This window comes from Mytilus edulis, chromosome 13 (genome assembly GCF_963676685.1).
Source record: "Mytilus edulis chromosome 13, xbMytEdul2.2, whole genome shotgun sequence".
Taxonomy (NCBI): domain Eukaryota; kingdom Metazoa; phylum Mollusca; class Bivalvia; order Mytilida; family Mytilidae; genus Mytilus; species Mytilus edulis.
Window position 1 is genome coordinate 38666271 of NC_092356.1, and position 17981 is coordinate 38684251.

The 17981-nt window shown below is 32.7% G+C and overlaps 1 protein-coding gene across 2 annotated transcripts; it reads right to left on the reverse strand.

The window, feature by feature from the left end:
- Positions 1 to 1547: 1547 nt before the first annotated feature.
- Positions 1548 to 17347, reverse strand: LOC139501258 (uncharacterized). 2 transcript variants are annotated; one of them, XM_071290280.1, is made up of 12 exons: positions 17220 to 17347; positions 11963 to 12067; positions 11250 to 11345; positions 10575 to 10694; positions 9822 to 9926; positions 8984 to 9103; positions 6439 to 6543; positions 5554 to 5673; positions 4656 to 4760; positions 3605 to 3789; positions 2948 to 3116; positions 1548 to 1622 (listed from the first exon to the last, which is right to left on the reverse strand). In XM_071290280.1, the coding sequence occupies exons 1-12, from the start codon at positions 17281 to 17283 to the stop codon at positions 1618 to 1620; spliced, it is 1299 nt and encodes a 432-aa protein (XP_071146381.1). In that variant the 5' UTR covers positions 17284 to 17347; the 3' UTR covers positions 1548 to 1617. The 2 variants fall into 2 exon arrangements, with proteins under 2 accessions (XP_071146381.1, XP_071146382.1); XM_071290281.1 differs by lacking the exon at positions 17220 to 17347 and adding an exon at positions 13306 to 13473.
- Positions 17348 to 17981: the final 634 nt, after the last annotated feature.

A 17981-nucleotide genomic window follows, 5' to 3' on the forward strand; every position in this document is an offset into this window, starting at 1 on the left:
ACCGTCTACATGCACATAACTTGAACATTGAAACTGGAAGGTTTTTAAATATAAACATAAACGCTAGAATATGTAAAATGTGCAACTGTTATTCTATTGAGGTGTTATAAATCATATGACTACAGTGAGCTGATTATACTCTGTAGTCAGTGCTTCTGTACCGATATGATTTATAACATACTTTTCTTCGCCGTTTCAGAATCTAATGCATTATGGGTAATATTTTCAAAAGCGTACACCAAAACGTTGTGATTGGTTTAAAGCGTTATAAACAATCGTAATTTAAGGATGTTAGCTTGTCATGTTTTTTGGAATTTTTGTCATATTTTCGGAATCCTTTGGTTTTATCCATTTGAATGCATTAAAAAAATTTCCCATTGACCCCCATTTTTCTTTTTATAAATCTTTTACATGTATGATTATAAGCCATCTGTCAAAGTCTTATAAAATCCTTGTTGTTTTTTAATAGTTTTTAAGCACCTCAACTTGTCAATGATAAAGCTATGAAAAGTCAAGAGAAAACATTTTCCCGCCAAAATTTCAATGGCTCATATCTCGAAAACAAGCACATTGACCTATATATTTTTTTGGCTCCTTTGGTTCCTTTTATAATCCACTATCAATATATACTAGTGTTATGAAAAGCTTGTTATTTTGAAACTGAGTAGCGAACCTCCTTAACCATTGACGTAACGTTATTTTCGTTTTGGTGTACGAACAATGAGATAACCCATAGTCCTTTAGATTCTGAAAAGGCCGGTAATACATTATGAAATGATTAAGAAACTAAGGTTCTATCACTTCAGGCATAGTTAGATGAGTTTAATACTCTTTTAATGTTGATAATGGCCATATAGATCCTCGCGTATTCTGGCTTGTCCTTCGAATATTTGGGTTTGAGCTTTCCGGATGAAGGTAAATCCAGAGAAGCGCATCTGCCTTCACTCTAAAGTAATAGTTTAAACTAGCAATGAGCAATACCAAAACCATTTGGTCAGCTATAAAACGTCCCGAAAGTCAAAAGATGAAACAGTATTTAAAAAAAAAACAAACTAAAGAGCTAGCTAAAGTTATAACATTAAAAGAAAAACACTTATGACAGACAGCAACCAACGAAAACCACTGAACTTACAGCTCCTGACTTCGAACAAGCAAGCTCACCTCCCCTAGACACTGGATAAGAATGTGAAAGCACAAAATTAGAAAGAACTGGTATTTACTGTATGTAATTGCATGTGCCTTGTGTTTATAACCCATTTATCGGAAAGGGGAGAGTGTTGCGATAAAAAAAAAATGTATCCACGACACATGTTCATGTCTCAGGAACTTTTCGGAAACCTCTTCAATTGTTGTGGCTAGTGGCACATGTTGGACTGAATTCTTTTCATAGTTCGATAGCGATTATGTCAAGCTTTAAACTACATGTAGTATAAAACACATTTTTATGCTACGGTTATTTTTACTTGAAAAAAAAGTGGAATCGTATTTTCATTGTCTGCAATTCAAATATCTACCTACCACAGTCAACACAAAAAGAAACAAATGTGCAGCATCGATCAAATTTATTGATTTAGTATTTGAAAATATTGAACTTCTCTTCAACTCACTGTGGTAAGACTAGCCTGAAATAGTGAAAAAAACAAAATTAAATGGATGTACAAAAACCTCGAAACAGCGATTTCAATACACTTGACTTTAAATCAGACGTTGATTAAAAATGTTTCTGAGTTTTTGAAAAATACATATTAAATACAAATTGCACAATATTTTGAAATGTTTCACTTTTATTATCCCGTGGAAAGTTGCCGTTAGTTAGTATTGAATATAAGTTTCACAAAACACTAGATTGAGCAAGATGGTGAATCCAACGGCCTAATTTAAAGCAAAAGTGAACGAAAAACACAGACATGAACCAACGACAACCACTGAACTACAGGCTCCTGACCTGGTCCATGCACATAAGGTATGTGGCGAGTTTAAAATGTTTGTGAGCGCTCAACCAACCCCCCTCCCCATAACCACGCACATAGTGGTGTAACAACACAACACAAGAACAAACTGTAAAAATCGAAACAAGAGTACTTGCAGGTACTGACGGACAGTTCAAAGCCAATAATAACTAATACATAAATCATGTTATCTCAGACTAAAGTATCAACCAGCAGACACAAAGAAATGTTTGTGACGATGGTAATGTGTTTTCGTATAGTGTTTTATATGTGACATCCTGAAAGAATACAGATTTGAAGGAATTTTACGTCGTTTACTTCAAATTCACAAGAGGGCATCAGTGGCCCAGTGGTCTAAGATGTTCATCTACTGTATCGCTAGCCTGTCAACACTGAGGTTGTGCGTTCGAACTCCGCACGTGACAGGGGCGTTCGACTCGAATCTATATATTAGGACTTCAAATTTTCTTGCCGATGGTCAGTGATTCTCTCCGTGCACTCTTTCCTCCATCAATAAAGAAAACTGACCGCCATGATAAAGCACATAGTCCTGGCAGTGGTGTTTAACACCAATCAATCAATCAGTCAATCATAATAAAAAAAAATTAAATTTTTACCAAAAATAATCATGTTGGCCAATTTTAAGAGTTAATGTATTATAAATAAAAGACAACGACGATTCAATGTCTCAAAATATGAATTTTATTTGAAATCGGATCAAAACAGTTTGAAAGTGCTCGGTACAGTCTCAAGTTCTACCCGTTTCTTAGTCTTGTATGAATATATATATTTTTTAGACTATGCGTAGTTATTTCATATCTATGAAGTCCTTAGAGCAGAAATGATATAACAATAGTTTTTGTCTTATATTCATAGCTTGACCTTCTACAGTAGTACATTCATTCTTAAGTCTTAACACGCACCTGCATATTCTTGATTCGAAAGATACCTTAACTAAATGGATTGATAGATTTAGTTGGTGTTTAAAATACGCATACCTGTAATGCTTGCTATGTAATTGACATCGAAACCGGGGAAGTCTCCCAAGAAATCAGACTGGAAACGAACCAACATCTTGTTTGCCGTCGATTGCACTGTTGTTCCGTCAAGCAGTCCTCCGGGAAGATGAAGCAATAACGGATCGTTTACACTTTCTCCGTCATATATCTTTGATTTGGAATAAATGTAAAAGACAATAGGAATAGTTATCATTCTTGATGCAACCGACATTTCATCTAATATATAACTAACACCCGTTAAAAGCAGTAAAAGTATATCTTTAATCGTTCTTGTGTATTTACGTCATGATAACAAAAGTAGAAGGTTTGAGTTATCCTGTCCAAATCCGAAACCTCATTCACGTTTGACTTTATTAGTTACTTGTTTATTTTCTTTGCATTTCGTCTTTGAGGAATTAACTTGTTGATATCAGGGCTTGTACTGAATAAAATTATGGGAGCTGAGAGTCCAGATCTGATAGTCTTCATTATCTCTACTTCACATCCCTCGTTACCCATTACTTATTTCTTTCACTAGTAAGAGTACAATTACAAGCAGTGCATGTGTTTCGAAGCATAGAACACGATTTTGCCCATAAAAAAATTATATGTGGTAAGAGTCAAATCGAAATTTTCGAAAATATTCTAAATACGTACATCTACAATATCAAATTCGGTTATCGCTGGAGGTTCCAGGGAAAACGTTCTAAAGGTTAGCGTTACCGTGTGACCAACAGGAACATTAATTATATAAAAGCAGTCTTGATCAGGGGGGTAGTTGCATGGATAATTTGTTGATGAAAAACTTCCAATCAGTTCTGTGAAATTCCCACCACATACCCCTGTTAAATATAAAGGTAGTACAAACTTCTGTGACGAATCTTAATCAAGAATGTACAAGTTAACAATTCTAAACTCTAAATTTGGAGCATTTGTATTCTTTTTTTTTTTAAACAATTAGTTTTTTTTGGTGATTGGTTGTGGATAACTTGTTGTTAACTCCTGTGTGCAGTAATCAACAGATTTTATAAACTCTTTGATGTCATAGTCAACCACAACATACCACAGGTCATATTGAGGTGACTCCATAGAATATCGCGACAAGTGTCTTCTTCAAAACATAAAAACCACGAAATGGAAACTATGTATATGTATGCGTCTAGTTCCCGTTCTCGCGTTTCAGCCTTCAAGGGTAAAAACTCACGCGAAGGATGAAAGCGAAAGAAGTATGGCGAAACAGCGACTATTGGGCTAACTATACCACTGAGGACTAATAACAGAGACATATACAGGTTTCTGCTAATAATCGATCAGCAGCAGTATTGACCCGGCGCTAGAAAATGAAATAACACTTCATACCAATTTTATTAAAATATATATCATTCTCTGATTTCGTTATACTCATACATGTATAAGTATGAGCTCTTCGACGTAAGTTACGATTGATCGATATTTCAATTAGATTGATGAATTTCCATTGTGTAATACCCTATTTTTTATATCCAATATCACTAAGAAAAAGTAAAAAAAATCATTATCAGATCTAAATCCTGCAAAAAACACTACACTCGTTCTACTATCTCTGTGAAGGCAAGGATACAGTTTATTATAGCTAGATGTTGTTTAACCAAGAATCTTAAAATTGGAAAAATTGTCTGAAAATTGAGAAAACAACTACTACTAATATTTCAATGATATAATGACTCACCAGTACAAGGCTTACAACATTTCAAATTATTACAACAAGATCCACCTCTGTCGTGTCCTTCAATTACTCCATCGCAATCTGTTTTGCAATTACAGTCTGTGTCATCTGTTAAAACAAATCTTACATAAGATGCAGGTCTTATATGTATTACAAAATTATTAAAGAGGGGCAGTAGGATGGGATTTCATCCAGAATTCCGAATAAATGAAGCGTTCTTTACCGGATCCCCAAAAATCGTTTATTCATGAGTCCCGATAAGGGTAAATCCAAAATGCCCGTGAAAATAAAAACCTAATCCCCACGTCCCGAAATATATCCTTCGGCTCCTCAATTAATACCACGTACACAGAGACATACACTTTGTTCATTTATTTTTTTATTATTTGTTTCTTTGTCGTTCTGCATTATCTTTCGTATTATGATAGCATGTAACATTTTGACATGATTCTTTGAATGAGCCAGTAAGGTTTAAAGATGTTACTAATTTATATTTTGAAGGTCACGTGTTACATAAAATTATACTTCAATTGTTGCAGGATGTTCTGTTTCTCTTTTAGTATTTTATCACCGGGTTTGTATTTACATGAGCAACACGACGGGTGCCACATGTTAAGCAGGACCTGCTCACTTTTCCTGAACACTTGAGTTCACCCCCTTTTTTTGGGTTTGTGTGCTTGAGTCTTTACTTTTCTATGTTGTAATTTGTGTTGTTTGTCTTTTCGTCTTTTATTTTTTTTTGCCATGGCATTTTCAGTTTGTTTTCGACTTATGAGTTTGACTATTCCTTTGAAAGTTTAGAATCTTTCGCCTATATTTAAGAAGACAATTTTAGGTCTAACACATCCGTACACATTTTACAACATTTAACCAATGCACGATAATTATAGATTTTACATACCAGTACACAGTGGCATTTCACAACATTTCAATCCATTACAGCAAGCAGTGTCTGTAGCGTTTTCGTTTTCTCCACACGAAGCTTGACATGTCCCATTACGAGATGTGCATTGAAGTGTATCTATATATATTAAATTTAAATGAGCTGCAGAATAATGACTGATGGAACGTCTTGTTAAATTAAGATTGATGTTGCAAAATATATAAAAGTTAAACCTGATATAAAATTGTCTCCGCAATATGGAAATGCAATATGTTTTTACTGATTTGAGTGAGGGTAGGGATCCAAAGAATTGGTTTACAAACAAAAAAAACTTAAAATAATAATGCATGAGTTTCGAATATCGTTTTTATCGGACGTCAATAATCCGGTATGTTCAATCAGAACGGCTTAGCATACATACATGTAGCAATTATATAGACAATATCTGTTTAGTGTCTTCAAATATCAGCTGTATGTGTACGACACAATAGAACATGTATAATGCAAGCTTCAGCGAGCAATTATTACTGTTTCGAGCCAAGTACAAATACAGCTGATATCTAGATTGATGGATTTCCATTGTGTAATTATACCCTATTTAGTAAATCTAATATCACTTAAAAAAAAAGTAAGAATTATTATCCGATCTAAATCCTGTAAATACACTACACTCGTTCTACTTGGTCTGTGAAGGCAAGGATAATGTTATTTTACCTAGCTGTTGTTTTCCGAATATTCCAGAATCGTAAAAATGGAATAAAATGTCGAAAATGGAAAAAAAACCCGACTAATTCCTTTGGTAAAAGTAAAAATAACCATAGATATTCAATATTACATGTTAAAAATATGTTTGATAATTTTATTAGGTTATAATATTTTTTAATCAATTATATAATGACTCACCAGTACAAGGCTTACAACATTTCAAATTATCACAACAAAATCCACCTCCGTCTTCTCCTTCAATTGCACCATCGCATTCGGTTTTACAATCACAGTCTGTGTCATCTGTTAAAACAAATCTTACATGCGATGCAGGTCTTATATGTAATACAAAACTATAAAAGAGAAAAGTAAGATGGGACATCATCTATCAATCCGAAAAAAATAAGCGTTCTTTATCTCATTTATTCCTCACTCCCGATAAGGGAAAATCCCGAATTCACATAAAAATAAAGGCCTAATCTCGAGTTTCTGCAAAAATAAAAGTTCATCCCGACGTCCCGAAAAAGATCCTTCGGCTCCTCAACAAATACAACGTGCACACAACATTCACTTTGTTCATGTATATTTTTATTATTTGTTTCTCTGTCGTTCTGCATTGTCCCGCGTATTATGATAGCATGTAACATTTTCTACATAAGAAAATGCCTGTACCAAGCCTGTTTCAATAGGTCACGTGAAAAGGATAGTGAAGGTCGTGAATAGTTTTGTAGTGAGACAAAAATGAGTTTGTTGTTGTTTATTATGATATTTACACGACTAAACTCCTAGAAGATGTTCATTCTATTGGGAAAGATACTGTATATTGAAAATTTGTATAAAACCATCGTTATATCTCGTTTACCTAGCAAAGTTTAGTTTGTAATAGATCACGCCGTTCGAAACATTCATCTACACCCAAAACCGGAAGTCAACAATTGTTTTTTTACATTATACTAGTCAACATTGTTGCCAACTTGTTAGCAGTCTTTTCATTGAACTTATTATTTCCAATTTTATCTATCAACATGACCAGAAACAAGTCAAATGCAAATCTAAAGCGTAAATTGAAAGATTTGTCAAATAATACAGACGCATTATTTGATCCTTCATCACAATAACCTTATAAAAAGGGATAAAAATACTTTCTAAAAACAACACCAGTGTCCATTCTTTTCACGAGGGCTTGTCGTCCGAAAAGACACCTGATAACAAGAAGCATGCCTACAATACGCAAACCAGTACACCGCTTCAGTACCCGTACCAGCTCTCTTTTCCTGGCCCCCTCCAGCTCATTCTGCATCATATCCGTCGTTTAGTTGGCCGCCACCTCCAGTGGCTGATAACAACGTGCTTAGTCATAATATGCAATATATCACAGCAATCGATAGCCGGATTAGTAATTCAGAAAATATGGACAAAAAAATCGACAAATTGGAAAGTTTTTGTGAAAATATGGTGAACTTGTATATTCGAGTAAAAAAAAACTGAAACCGGTATTGAAAACCTTACTTCAAAGATGACTGAAATACAAAATACATGCGATTCTCATAATATAAAACTTGATGAGTGTAGAGAAGGATACCATGTGGGCAGCTATTGCCACTGGTGGGTCAGATAGTCCAGGAAAATGGGTCTAAAATAAAAAAAGGAACTAGAACATATACAAAATTAAAACGAAGAACTGAAATCAACCGTGACAGATCTGCAATACGAATCTCAGAAACATAACTTGGTGTTCTATGGAGTCGTTGATCAACCAGATGAAAACACTCAGTCTATTAAAAGGGTTTATTAGTTATGAAATTAACATTAAAAGTGAAATTGAATTTGTTAATGTCCGACGCATGAACAGCAAATTCAAACCACGACCCATAATTGCATCGTTTGAAAGGTTGAATGACCGGGGAAAATTGTGAGCCAATCAGCTTATAAGTTAAAGGGGTCTCCTTTCAGCCTTAGTTAGCAGTATCCATCTGATATACTGGTTATTGCTATACTTGTGCCTATTTTTAAGAAAGGAAACGAAGACGATCCAAATAACTATAGAGGTATAAGTCTTGTAAGTAATTTCGTCAAATTATTTACTTCTGTATTAAATCAACGTTCGATGAAATGGTCCGATTCTTTTGATGTCATTATTGACGCCAAGTTCGGCTTTCGCCCAGGTTTTGGAACTGAAGATGCAATTTTTGCCCTAATTTCTGTAATTTTTAAGTCCCTATCAGCAAACAAACGTCTTTATTGTTGTTTTGTTGATTACACAAAAGCATTCGATACTGTTCAAAGGCTTATGCTATGGTATAAGTTGTCAAAAATTGTTATTCAAGGTAAACTGTTACATGTAATTGTAATTAAATCTGTATATACTAATGTGTCTACTTGTGTATGTGTTGATGGTTGTAATTCTGATTTACTCCACCAATGAATTGAGCTTGGTGCAGGGAGAGGTGTTATCTCCCCTTCTTTTTTCATTATATGTTAACGATTGTGAAATGGCTTTCATTAATAGTAATGCCATACCATATGAGATGAAAGAATTTAATTTATTTCTACTTATGTATGCTGATGATATGGTTATTTTCTCAGAATCTGTTTTAGGGTTACAAAATATGCTTGATACATTATATGAATATACCTTTTGAATCTTTCGACTCTATTTTATGATACAATTTTAGATCTAACTTACCCGTACACATTTTTTACAATATTTAACAAATAAACAAAAATTATAGATCTTACATACCAGTACACAGTGGGATTTCACAACATTGTAATCCATTACAGCAAGCAGTGTCTGTAGCGTTTTCGTTTTCTCCACACGAAGCTTGACATGTCCCATTACGAGATGTGCATTGAAGTGTATCTAGACATATTTGATTACAATGAGTATGTTTCAAAATATATATAAAGTTAAATTTGATATAATAATGCTTAAAATTGTCTCTGTCATATGGAAATGCAGCATGTTTTTACTGATTGGAGTGCGGATAGAAATCTTTGGAAAGTTAACAAAAAAAATCATCAAATAGTAATGCAAGGGTTTCAAATATCGTTTTTAAAAATACGTGCTTGACGTCAAAGTATCCAGTACCTTGTATGTTCAATCAAACCTGGTAAACATGAATAACAATTATGTAGACAATAACTGTTTAGTGTCTTTAAATATCAGCTGACTTTGTACGATACAAAGTAACAGGTGTAATGAAAGCTTCGATGAGCTATTACTCCTGTTTCGAGCCAAATGCAGCTGATATTTATCTAAATTGGTGGGTCTCATTGTGTATTTATTTAGTAAATCCAATATCACTCAGAAGAGGCAAGAATTTTCATCAGATCTAAATCCTGTACAACAAACTTCACTCGTTTTACTTGATCCGTGAAGGAAAGGATACATGTTGTTCTACCTAGATGTTGTTTCTCCATTAATCAAGAATCTAAAATTGGAATAAAATGTCGAAAATTGAAAAAAATCGATTCCTTTACAAACAAACAAAATAAAAAAATAACCACAGATATTCATGTTAAAATATATTTTATTTTCTTGTTATAAATTTTACTGTTCCAATGATATAATGACTTACCAGCACAAGGCTTACAACATTTCAAATTATCACAACAAGATCCATCTATATCTTCTCTTTCAATTATCCCATCACATTCTGTTTTACAGTTACAGTCTTTGTCATCTGTTAAAACAAATGTATTATACGATGTAGGTCTTATATATATCATGTATACATAACAAACTACAAAAGACAACAGTAGGATGGGACATCACCCATAATATCCGAAAATTGTGTTTTACCGGATCCCGATAATTTATTCTTCAGTCCCGATTAGCGTAAATCCCGAAATCCCATAAAAATAAAAGCCCAATCTCGAGTTTCTGCGAAAATAAAACCTAATACAGACGTTACGAAAAAGATCCTTCTGCTCCTCAATGAATACAACGTGCACTCAGACATACCCTTATTCGTGTTTTTTTTTTATATATATTGTATTATTTTTCACACCAATTATTTCAGAAAATGGTTTGTACTTACATGAGCAACACTACGGGTGCCACATATTGAGCAGGGTCTGCAAAATTTCCTTATCACTTGATATAATCCCTAGTATTTAGGTCAATGTATCTCAGTCTTTAGTTTCAATGTTGTAATTTATGATCTGTTGCTTGTCTTTTCGTAGTTGTTTTGCAATGACATTTTCAGTATTGGATATTACTTTAGAACATTTCGCTTGTATTTCAGAAGACAATTTTCGATCTTACTCTAGATCCGTATACATTTACAACATTTAACCAATACACGATATTTATCTTAGATTCTACATACCAGTACACTGTGGCATTTCACAACATTTCAATCCATTACAGCAAGAAGTGTCTGTAGCGATTTCGTTTTCTCCACACGTAGTTTGACATGTTCCATTACGAGATGTGCATTCAAGTGTTTCTAGATAAATTCAATTACAATTAACTTCAGAATAATGACTGCTAGTATATCTTGGTAATCTGTTAAACTAAAATTCATGTAACAAAATACACATCAATTGAGGTATTGACCTTTGATACAACTACACTTTGTTTTTGAACTTTGATAGATCGATAAATGAATAGACAAATCAATTAATCAGTCGATATATGACAATTATAAAAAGTTCTTCCTGTCGCATTAACTAATTTATTCACATGAAACTGTTTGTTTTGTTGTTTGTTTTTTTTGTTTGTTTTGTTTTGGTTTTTTTTTTGGGGGGGGGGGGCTTATAGTTCCTATACCTTTTACCATGTTGTTTGTGTTGTTCCGTTCTTTTATAGTTGTGTGTTTCTTTAGTTCTACATCTGCTGATAGTTCAAATGAAAAAGCTCCAGTCATTTGTTTAACAAAACTAACGTATTGATATTTACACTTGTATTTTCTTCGCGTTAAGATCGAAATATTTGAAATAATTGTCCAAACATACATGTGTAGAGAAACAATGGTAAAATAAACATGACATAGAACACTGACCGTTACATGGCAGACAACACTCTTGACTTCGACAACAAACTCCATTGTCATCTCTCCGTTCAATGTCAATATCACAATTGGTTCTACAGGTGCAGTCTAAAAATAAATATTTTCTAATTTTTAAATGTTGACATAATCTTTGTCATGTTTAGGGAATAGCCCTATTTTCCTTTTGTCCTCGAGGACGAAAAGATTCAGCAATGATTTGTCCAGAAAAGACACCATTTACCGTGTGTTCTGTTTCATCAATACGGTATATAATAATAAGTGAATATTTATTTAATCACTGAATCGAACAAAATTCTTAATTATTTCAGTGATTCTATACAATTCCTTACAGGTTCAGGGATGTTTTAAATTTCTAATTTTGACTAAAGATTTTACACAATAATCTCTGAAATAGTTTAGATTTAAAAAAAAAAAGCATGTTATGCCTATTTCACAACTAGTTACTTTCTATCGGCATGACAAAATACTTATATACCTATATATAGATTTAGTTAAGTACCATTATATGTTTTGATTCTTGAAAGCGCCAATACTCAACTTTCAGAATCGTTAAGCTTAAGCCGTCAAATAGTGTACAACTGGATAAAAAAACCTGATAAAATTAATGATTTGTTTAAAACTGTTACTCACACCTGAATGCGTCAGATATTTTTTTAATATATAGATATTTTTAATGTTTGTACATATAAATCATTAAATTGCACCTGTATTCTTCGGTCCAGATTTATTCATGTAATATCGAAGTTTACTCCAAATGTTGTCTTTGACGTGACGACTTCGAATTCTTCCTGGCTTTTGCTTTGGTGTGCCTTAAATGGAAATAATCAATAAGATAACTGTGTGAAGTTTAGAATCCTGACAATCTGCTATTAAATTTCAAATATTGAAAAGATTAATGAGAACAATTCGGAAAAAAAGTAGTAAAAAAGACAGGCGGAGGATAATAAAGAGAAAAGCAATTAAAAATTTATAATGGCAACTATCAAAAAACGAAAAATTACTAAAAGAATCAAATTGTCTACAAAACACAATAACGAAAACTAACGATACACGTGTGTCGTTAGGTATGAATAAAGGCAACAGTTGTATACCGCTGTTCGAAATTCATAAATCGATTGAGAAAAAAAACAAATCCGGGTTACACACTTAGACTGAGGGAAACGCATCAAATATAAGAGGAGAACTACGACACAACAGAAACTCAACAATAAAATGTAACACACACAGAAACGAACTATAATATAACAATGGTCATTTCCTGACTTGGTACAAGGCATTTTAAGAAAAAATGGTGGGTTGAACCTGGTTTTGGGATTCGGGTTGTGACATTATTGATAGAAAATAAAAAAAGTTCTCAACGCAAAATTTATCTCCTATACACTAAAAATTTTCATGAAAGTTCAGTTATGACAAATTTGGAGAAGCGATATAAATCTGTCTGAATTAAAACCCTTTCACATAAATATGTTTCTCAAAATTTGTAAATGTTTAAACAACCACTACGTTTTCCCTACACTGAAATGTAAATTGTCATGAAAGATACTAACTACATCTAAATTACTTATTTCTCCCATAAAGTTTCAAAATTTCAGCTTGACTGTCCTGACTAAACTTTTGGAGTTTAACATTTATAGTATTTCTCAATGTGAGTGATATTTTCCCAAAACAACAATTGCCTAATTTTTGTACGAAATAAAATTTACGAAAATATATCACACAATAGAAATGCGCAAAATTTATCGCTTTCATACGAACATTTTTGGAGCTTTTGCATTAACAATGTTTTGATAGAAACTTTTTCCAAAACTAATTGGCTAACTTTTAAAAAAAATATTTACAAATCCAATATTTTTATTTCACTTGTGTCACGGCCTCTCCATAGTTTCAAATATGTATTTGCATAAAAGTTATTTTACGAACTAACAGACGAACAGACGAACGGACGGACAAAATGAAAACAATAAGGCTCCAGCACCCTCCATGCAGACCCAGCATAAGTGCATGAAGAATGAAGCATGACTTATAAGTGTTATAAGTGTAATCTTACCTTCGACAATTTGAAAAGTCAAAAAAATAGTAAACACAACCAAAAACGCAACGTTGAATTTCATCTCTGAGTATGAAGTTGAATATGAATATGGTAAAAGTTAGACTGACACTTATAATTTCAAGCAGACGCAACGAAATATAATGTACCAGATGCTGCAACCACGAAGGCGGTCAACCAGGAAGTAAAAACATTTTAACTACAACCTACAGTTGTACTTTTCCAATTTTTTTTCTCCTCCCTTGTAGATTATTATTGACTTTTAATGATTAAATACAGATGTTGTCTACTTTGTTATCTAAAAAGTTAGGATTTGTTTTGTCATTTGCCTTGTTAAAAATAGAATATAACAAACGCAATAACCTCAAGGGTTTATTCACCGTGTAAGTCTGTCATTGTAACATATCATATATAAAATCATATTTGATGTACTTTCTTAACAAACAATAATTTCAAAGTACATGTAGATTCAAATTTTCTTAAATGAAAGAAAAAATTAAAAAAACAAATTTTTTTAGTTCATTATATCAAATTTTCGAACAAAAATTTTCTAACTTAAAAAGAATTCATAAACATGACTATGTTTATGAATTATCCACCAGTAAGGTATGTTTATGAATTATCCACCAGTAAGGTAAATGTAATATTAGATACATGACTGTTCAGCAACATCGGATTTGAAAAACTGTAATGGTGACGTTATAACGTATTTTCAATTTTATATCCCGACAAAAGTTAAGAAAAAAAAAGTTCCTAACATTCCTGATTACACTATACAATCATGAATATAGGAATTTTATACCTGTTTTGAGAATGCATACAGCCTTTGACTTTGCCTTAGGGTTCACGAGTTGAACGCCGGTGTAAAATGCTATTAAATTTATAAAAGCAACTAATATCCAGTAACGGAAGAATACATACACTATGTACTGTTCATTTATATGCCTTTTTATAAAACAGCTTTATATTCCTTCGAGTTACATGTAAAACGCCATATGGAGTGATGGTGTCATATATTACAAATTCTAGTGAATTATATAAATAACTAGCAAGACTGATAAGCTCAAACTACACAATATCTAATTATCTAACAATTTAAATTATTACGTTAATAGTATGGGGAACGATTTTCCAAGTATTAAAACATGAAATTGCGGGAAAAAACTTTTCAGAGAATTCTCTCTAACACAGATTTTTAAAAAAGATATTCATACTTTTTTGAATGAGTTCGATATAGTTAAAAGGGATTAAAAAGGTAACGCATTGTTTTAATTTTTGCACCAAGTTCAGGAATTGGATCTAAACTTTGTACTCACATTAAGTGTAGTCTTATATTTAGCTCTCATACTTTCAAATTTAAGATAGGTGTTTGACAAGGTTCTTTGATTTATTTTGACCATGGAAATACTGACAATAAGTATTCCTAAGAACATTCATTTATGTGTCATAATAATAGGGGACACTGAATAAAAGTATCAAAGTTGGCTGATGAGAGAGCCGGTGTGTAGTGGTTAGCGCATCGTACTACTAACACAAAGGTTCCCGGTTAATTCCCGTTCCGAGATGAAAATTGCAGGGACTGAAGTTTCGGTTCTCCCTTGACACCATTTGCGAGTATGGTCTTGAGGTCCGTCGGTAGGGGACGATACATTGCTGACGTGTGTTAAGAGGGAGCCATACATATGTATCTCTTGCACGTTAAAGACACCCTTGAAGATTTCGAAAAAGAGCAGGATAATGCCGCTACAAGGCAGCACTCGCACCCGCAAAGTGGAAAGGGATTAATATAAGTTGCAAATATAAAAAAGAAGATGTGGTATGATTGCCAATGAGACAACTGTCCTCAAAAGTTGTTTCCCAATCTACTACAAATTAATATTTTTAAACAAAAACTTGTTTTCTAAAAGATGTATTCCTGAACATTTGTTTAATGAATTCCTTAAATATTATATAAAGTGTTCTTGGTTAAAAGTACAGAAATAGTATGTTAAAGAGTTTTAGTTTTCTTACTTGAATTGTTTCATGTTTTTCATGCCTTTTTTAGCCGACCATACGTTATTGTTTTTCCTCGTTGTTGAAGGTCGGACGCTTGCCTATAATTGTTTACATCCACTTCATTTGAATTTTGGTGGATAGTTGTGTCTTGTTTTGCTCTTCAACATTGTACTTGTTTGGCTTTATAAATAAAGCCATTGCAACCATGACTGATATCGATATCATCACGGTTGGCAGAAACAGCACGATTGCCTTCGATTGTATTACACGCTTCGACACCCAAATACAATTACAAAAAGAAGCATTCAATTTTTAATTGAAGTTGTAGATGGAGACACAAGAAACGAACTCAACACATATGAAACAGAAAAAAAATCATCAATGCAACAAAAACGTCTTCCGGTTGTCCACAAGTACAATAGTTCCTATTTTTATTACTCTTCAGTAAAATGACAATTTGTCTATTCGTCAAAATGATTTTTCTTATAGGATTGACAATTATTACGTTATTGCTGCAAAATCTTGCCTAAAAATATAGGCAGGCTTATATTTTTAAAATGTGAATGGGCGACTTTCAAACTCATAAGTCGAAAATAAAATGACAACGCCTTGGCTAAAAAAGAAAAAGACAAACAGACAAACAATAGTACACAAAACACAACATATAAAAAACTGAGCAACACGAACCCCACCAAAAGCTTAAGGTGATATCAGGTGCTCAAAAAGGGTAAGCAGATCCTGATCCACATGTGCCACCCGTCTTGTTGCTCATGTTAGTAAAAACCCGGTAATGAGTCTAATTCAGTAGGTCACATTCGGGAAAAGGGGACGGGATTGTAGTTACGACATTCAGAACATATCGCTATATTTCAATTTCAATTAACATCCTATCACAAACAGATTTTCTTAAAACTTTTTTTTTTTTCTCCATAAAAATTTAGTTTTATCTGCAAATTTGACACTCTGACTAACTTTAAAATAACAAAGTTTACCTATTTATAATATTTTAGATGCAATCCTTCAACAGAAAAGTATTCCCTCAAAATTTGTTATTTTTTTAAACAAAAACTAAGTTTTTACAAAAACGATTTCTCAATTAAGTTTTCTTTTAAACAGATGGTTGTCGTTAGGTATGAATTGTGATTCGGTATTAAACCAATACTTCAATTGTCGTTGAAATCCTAGCACAGAAAGATGGGATCTTACATAAGTGATATAAAACAGATTGAGTTGTTAACGCAATTCTCTCTCAGAACAACCCCAAATTTTCTTGAAAGTTCTGTTTGAACCATTTGGAGTAACGATATATATCTGTCTGCATTAAAAACCTTGCAAAAAATTATGTTTCTCAAAACTTGGATTTGTTTACTAAAAACTTCTTTTTCCTAACCAACTTGATAGGTAAATTTTTAGGAAAGATAATAACTACAAAAGTCATCTAAATTTACATATTTTGTACATTAACTTTGCGAAATATCAGCTTGACTGCCCTGACTAAACTTTTTGAGTTTTACATTAACAAAAAGTATTTCTCAATATTTGTGATATTTTACCAAAAAACTAATTTTATTTCCAAACTAATTGGCCAATTCCTGCACGAAATAAAATTAACGTAAATATCTCACGCAAAAGAAATGTGCAAAATTTTATCGATTTCCTACGAACAATTGTGCATTTACAATTTGTTAACAGAAACTAAACATTTTCCTAAATTAACCGGCTAAATTAAAAAATTTAATATACAACTCCATTGTTTGATTTCATTGATGTCACGGCCTTCCCATACTATCTGATTTTTCGTTTACAAATGTTTTTGACGAACAAACAGACGGACGGACAAAATGAAAACTATAAGGCTCTTGTACCCTCGATGCAGACCCAGCGTTAGAATGAATCTTGGCTTATAAGAGTAATCTTACCTTCAACAATTTTACAAGTCACAAAAACAGTAAACACAATACATAACGCAGCATTAAGTTTCATCTCAGAGTATGTAGGTGAATACGTATACAATAAAAGTAAGACTAACACGTATAACTGCCAGCATAAATAACAAAATATAATGTATCAAATGTTGCAACCACGATGGCATAGGAAGTAAATTGACATTTTAACCACAAACTACATTTTTTTTTATTTGGCTCCCGTGTAGATTACTATCGACGTTTAGGGATTAAATGCAGATGTTGCCTACTTGTTTATCTAAAAAGAGTTTTTTTTTTTTTTTTTGACTTGTTAAAAATAGAATATAACAAACGCAATAAACTCTAGGGTTTATTCACCGTGTAAGTCTGTCATTGTCTTAACTCCTGCAAAAATCAAATTAAATCAATTTTGATGTACAACTGTACTTTCTTGACAAACAATAATGTAAAAGTTGATTCAAACAAATTTGCTTAAATATATGTAATATAAGCTGTATTTTGCTAAACTTTTAGGAATTTTTGGTCCTCAATGCTCTTCAAATTCGTACTTAATTTGGCCTTTTTAAAAAAAAAATATTCGAGCGTCACTCATGCGTTTTTTGTAGACGAAACGCACGTCTTGCACAAATACAAAATGTCAATCCTGGTATCCATGATGAGTTTATTTAGATACTGCGCAGAAACATCGGTGTTCGAAAAATGTGTAGGGGACGTTCTGAAGAATTTTTCAATTTTATTCCCCGGCATAAAAATAAA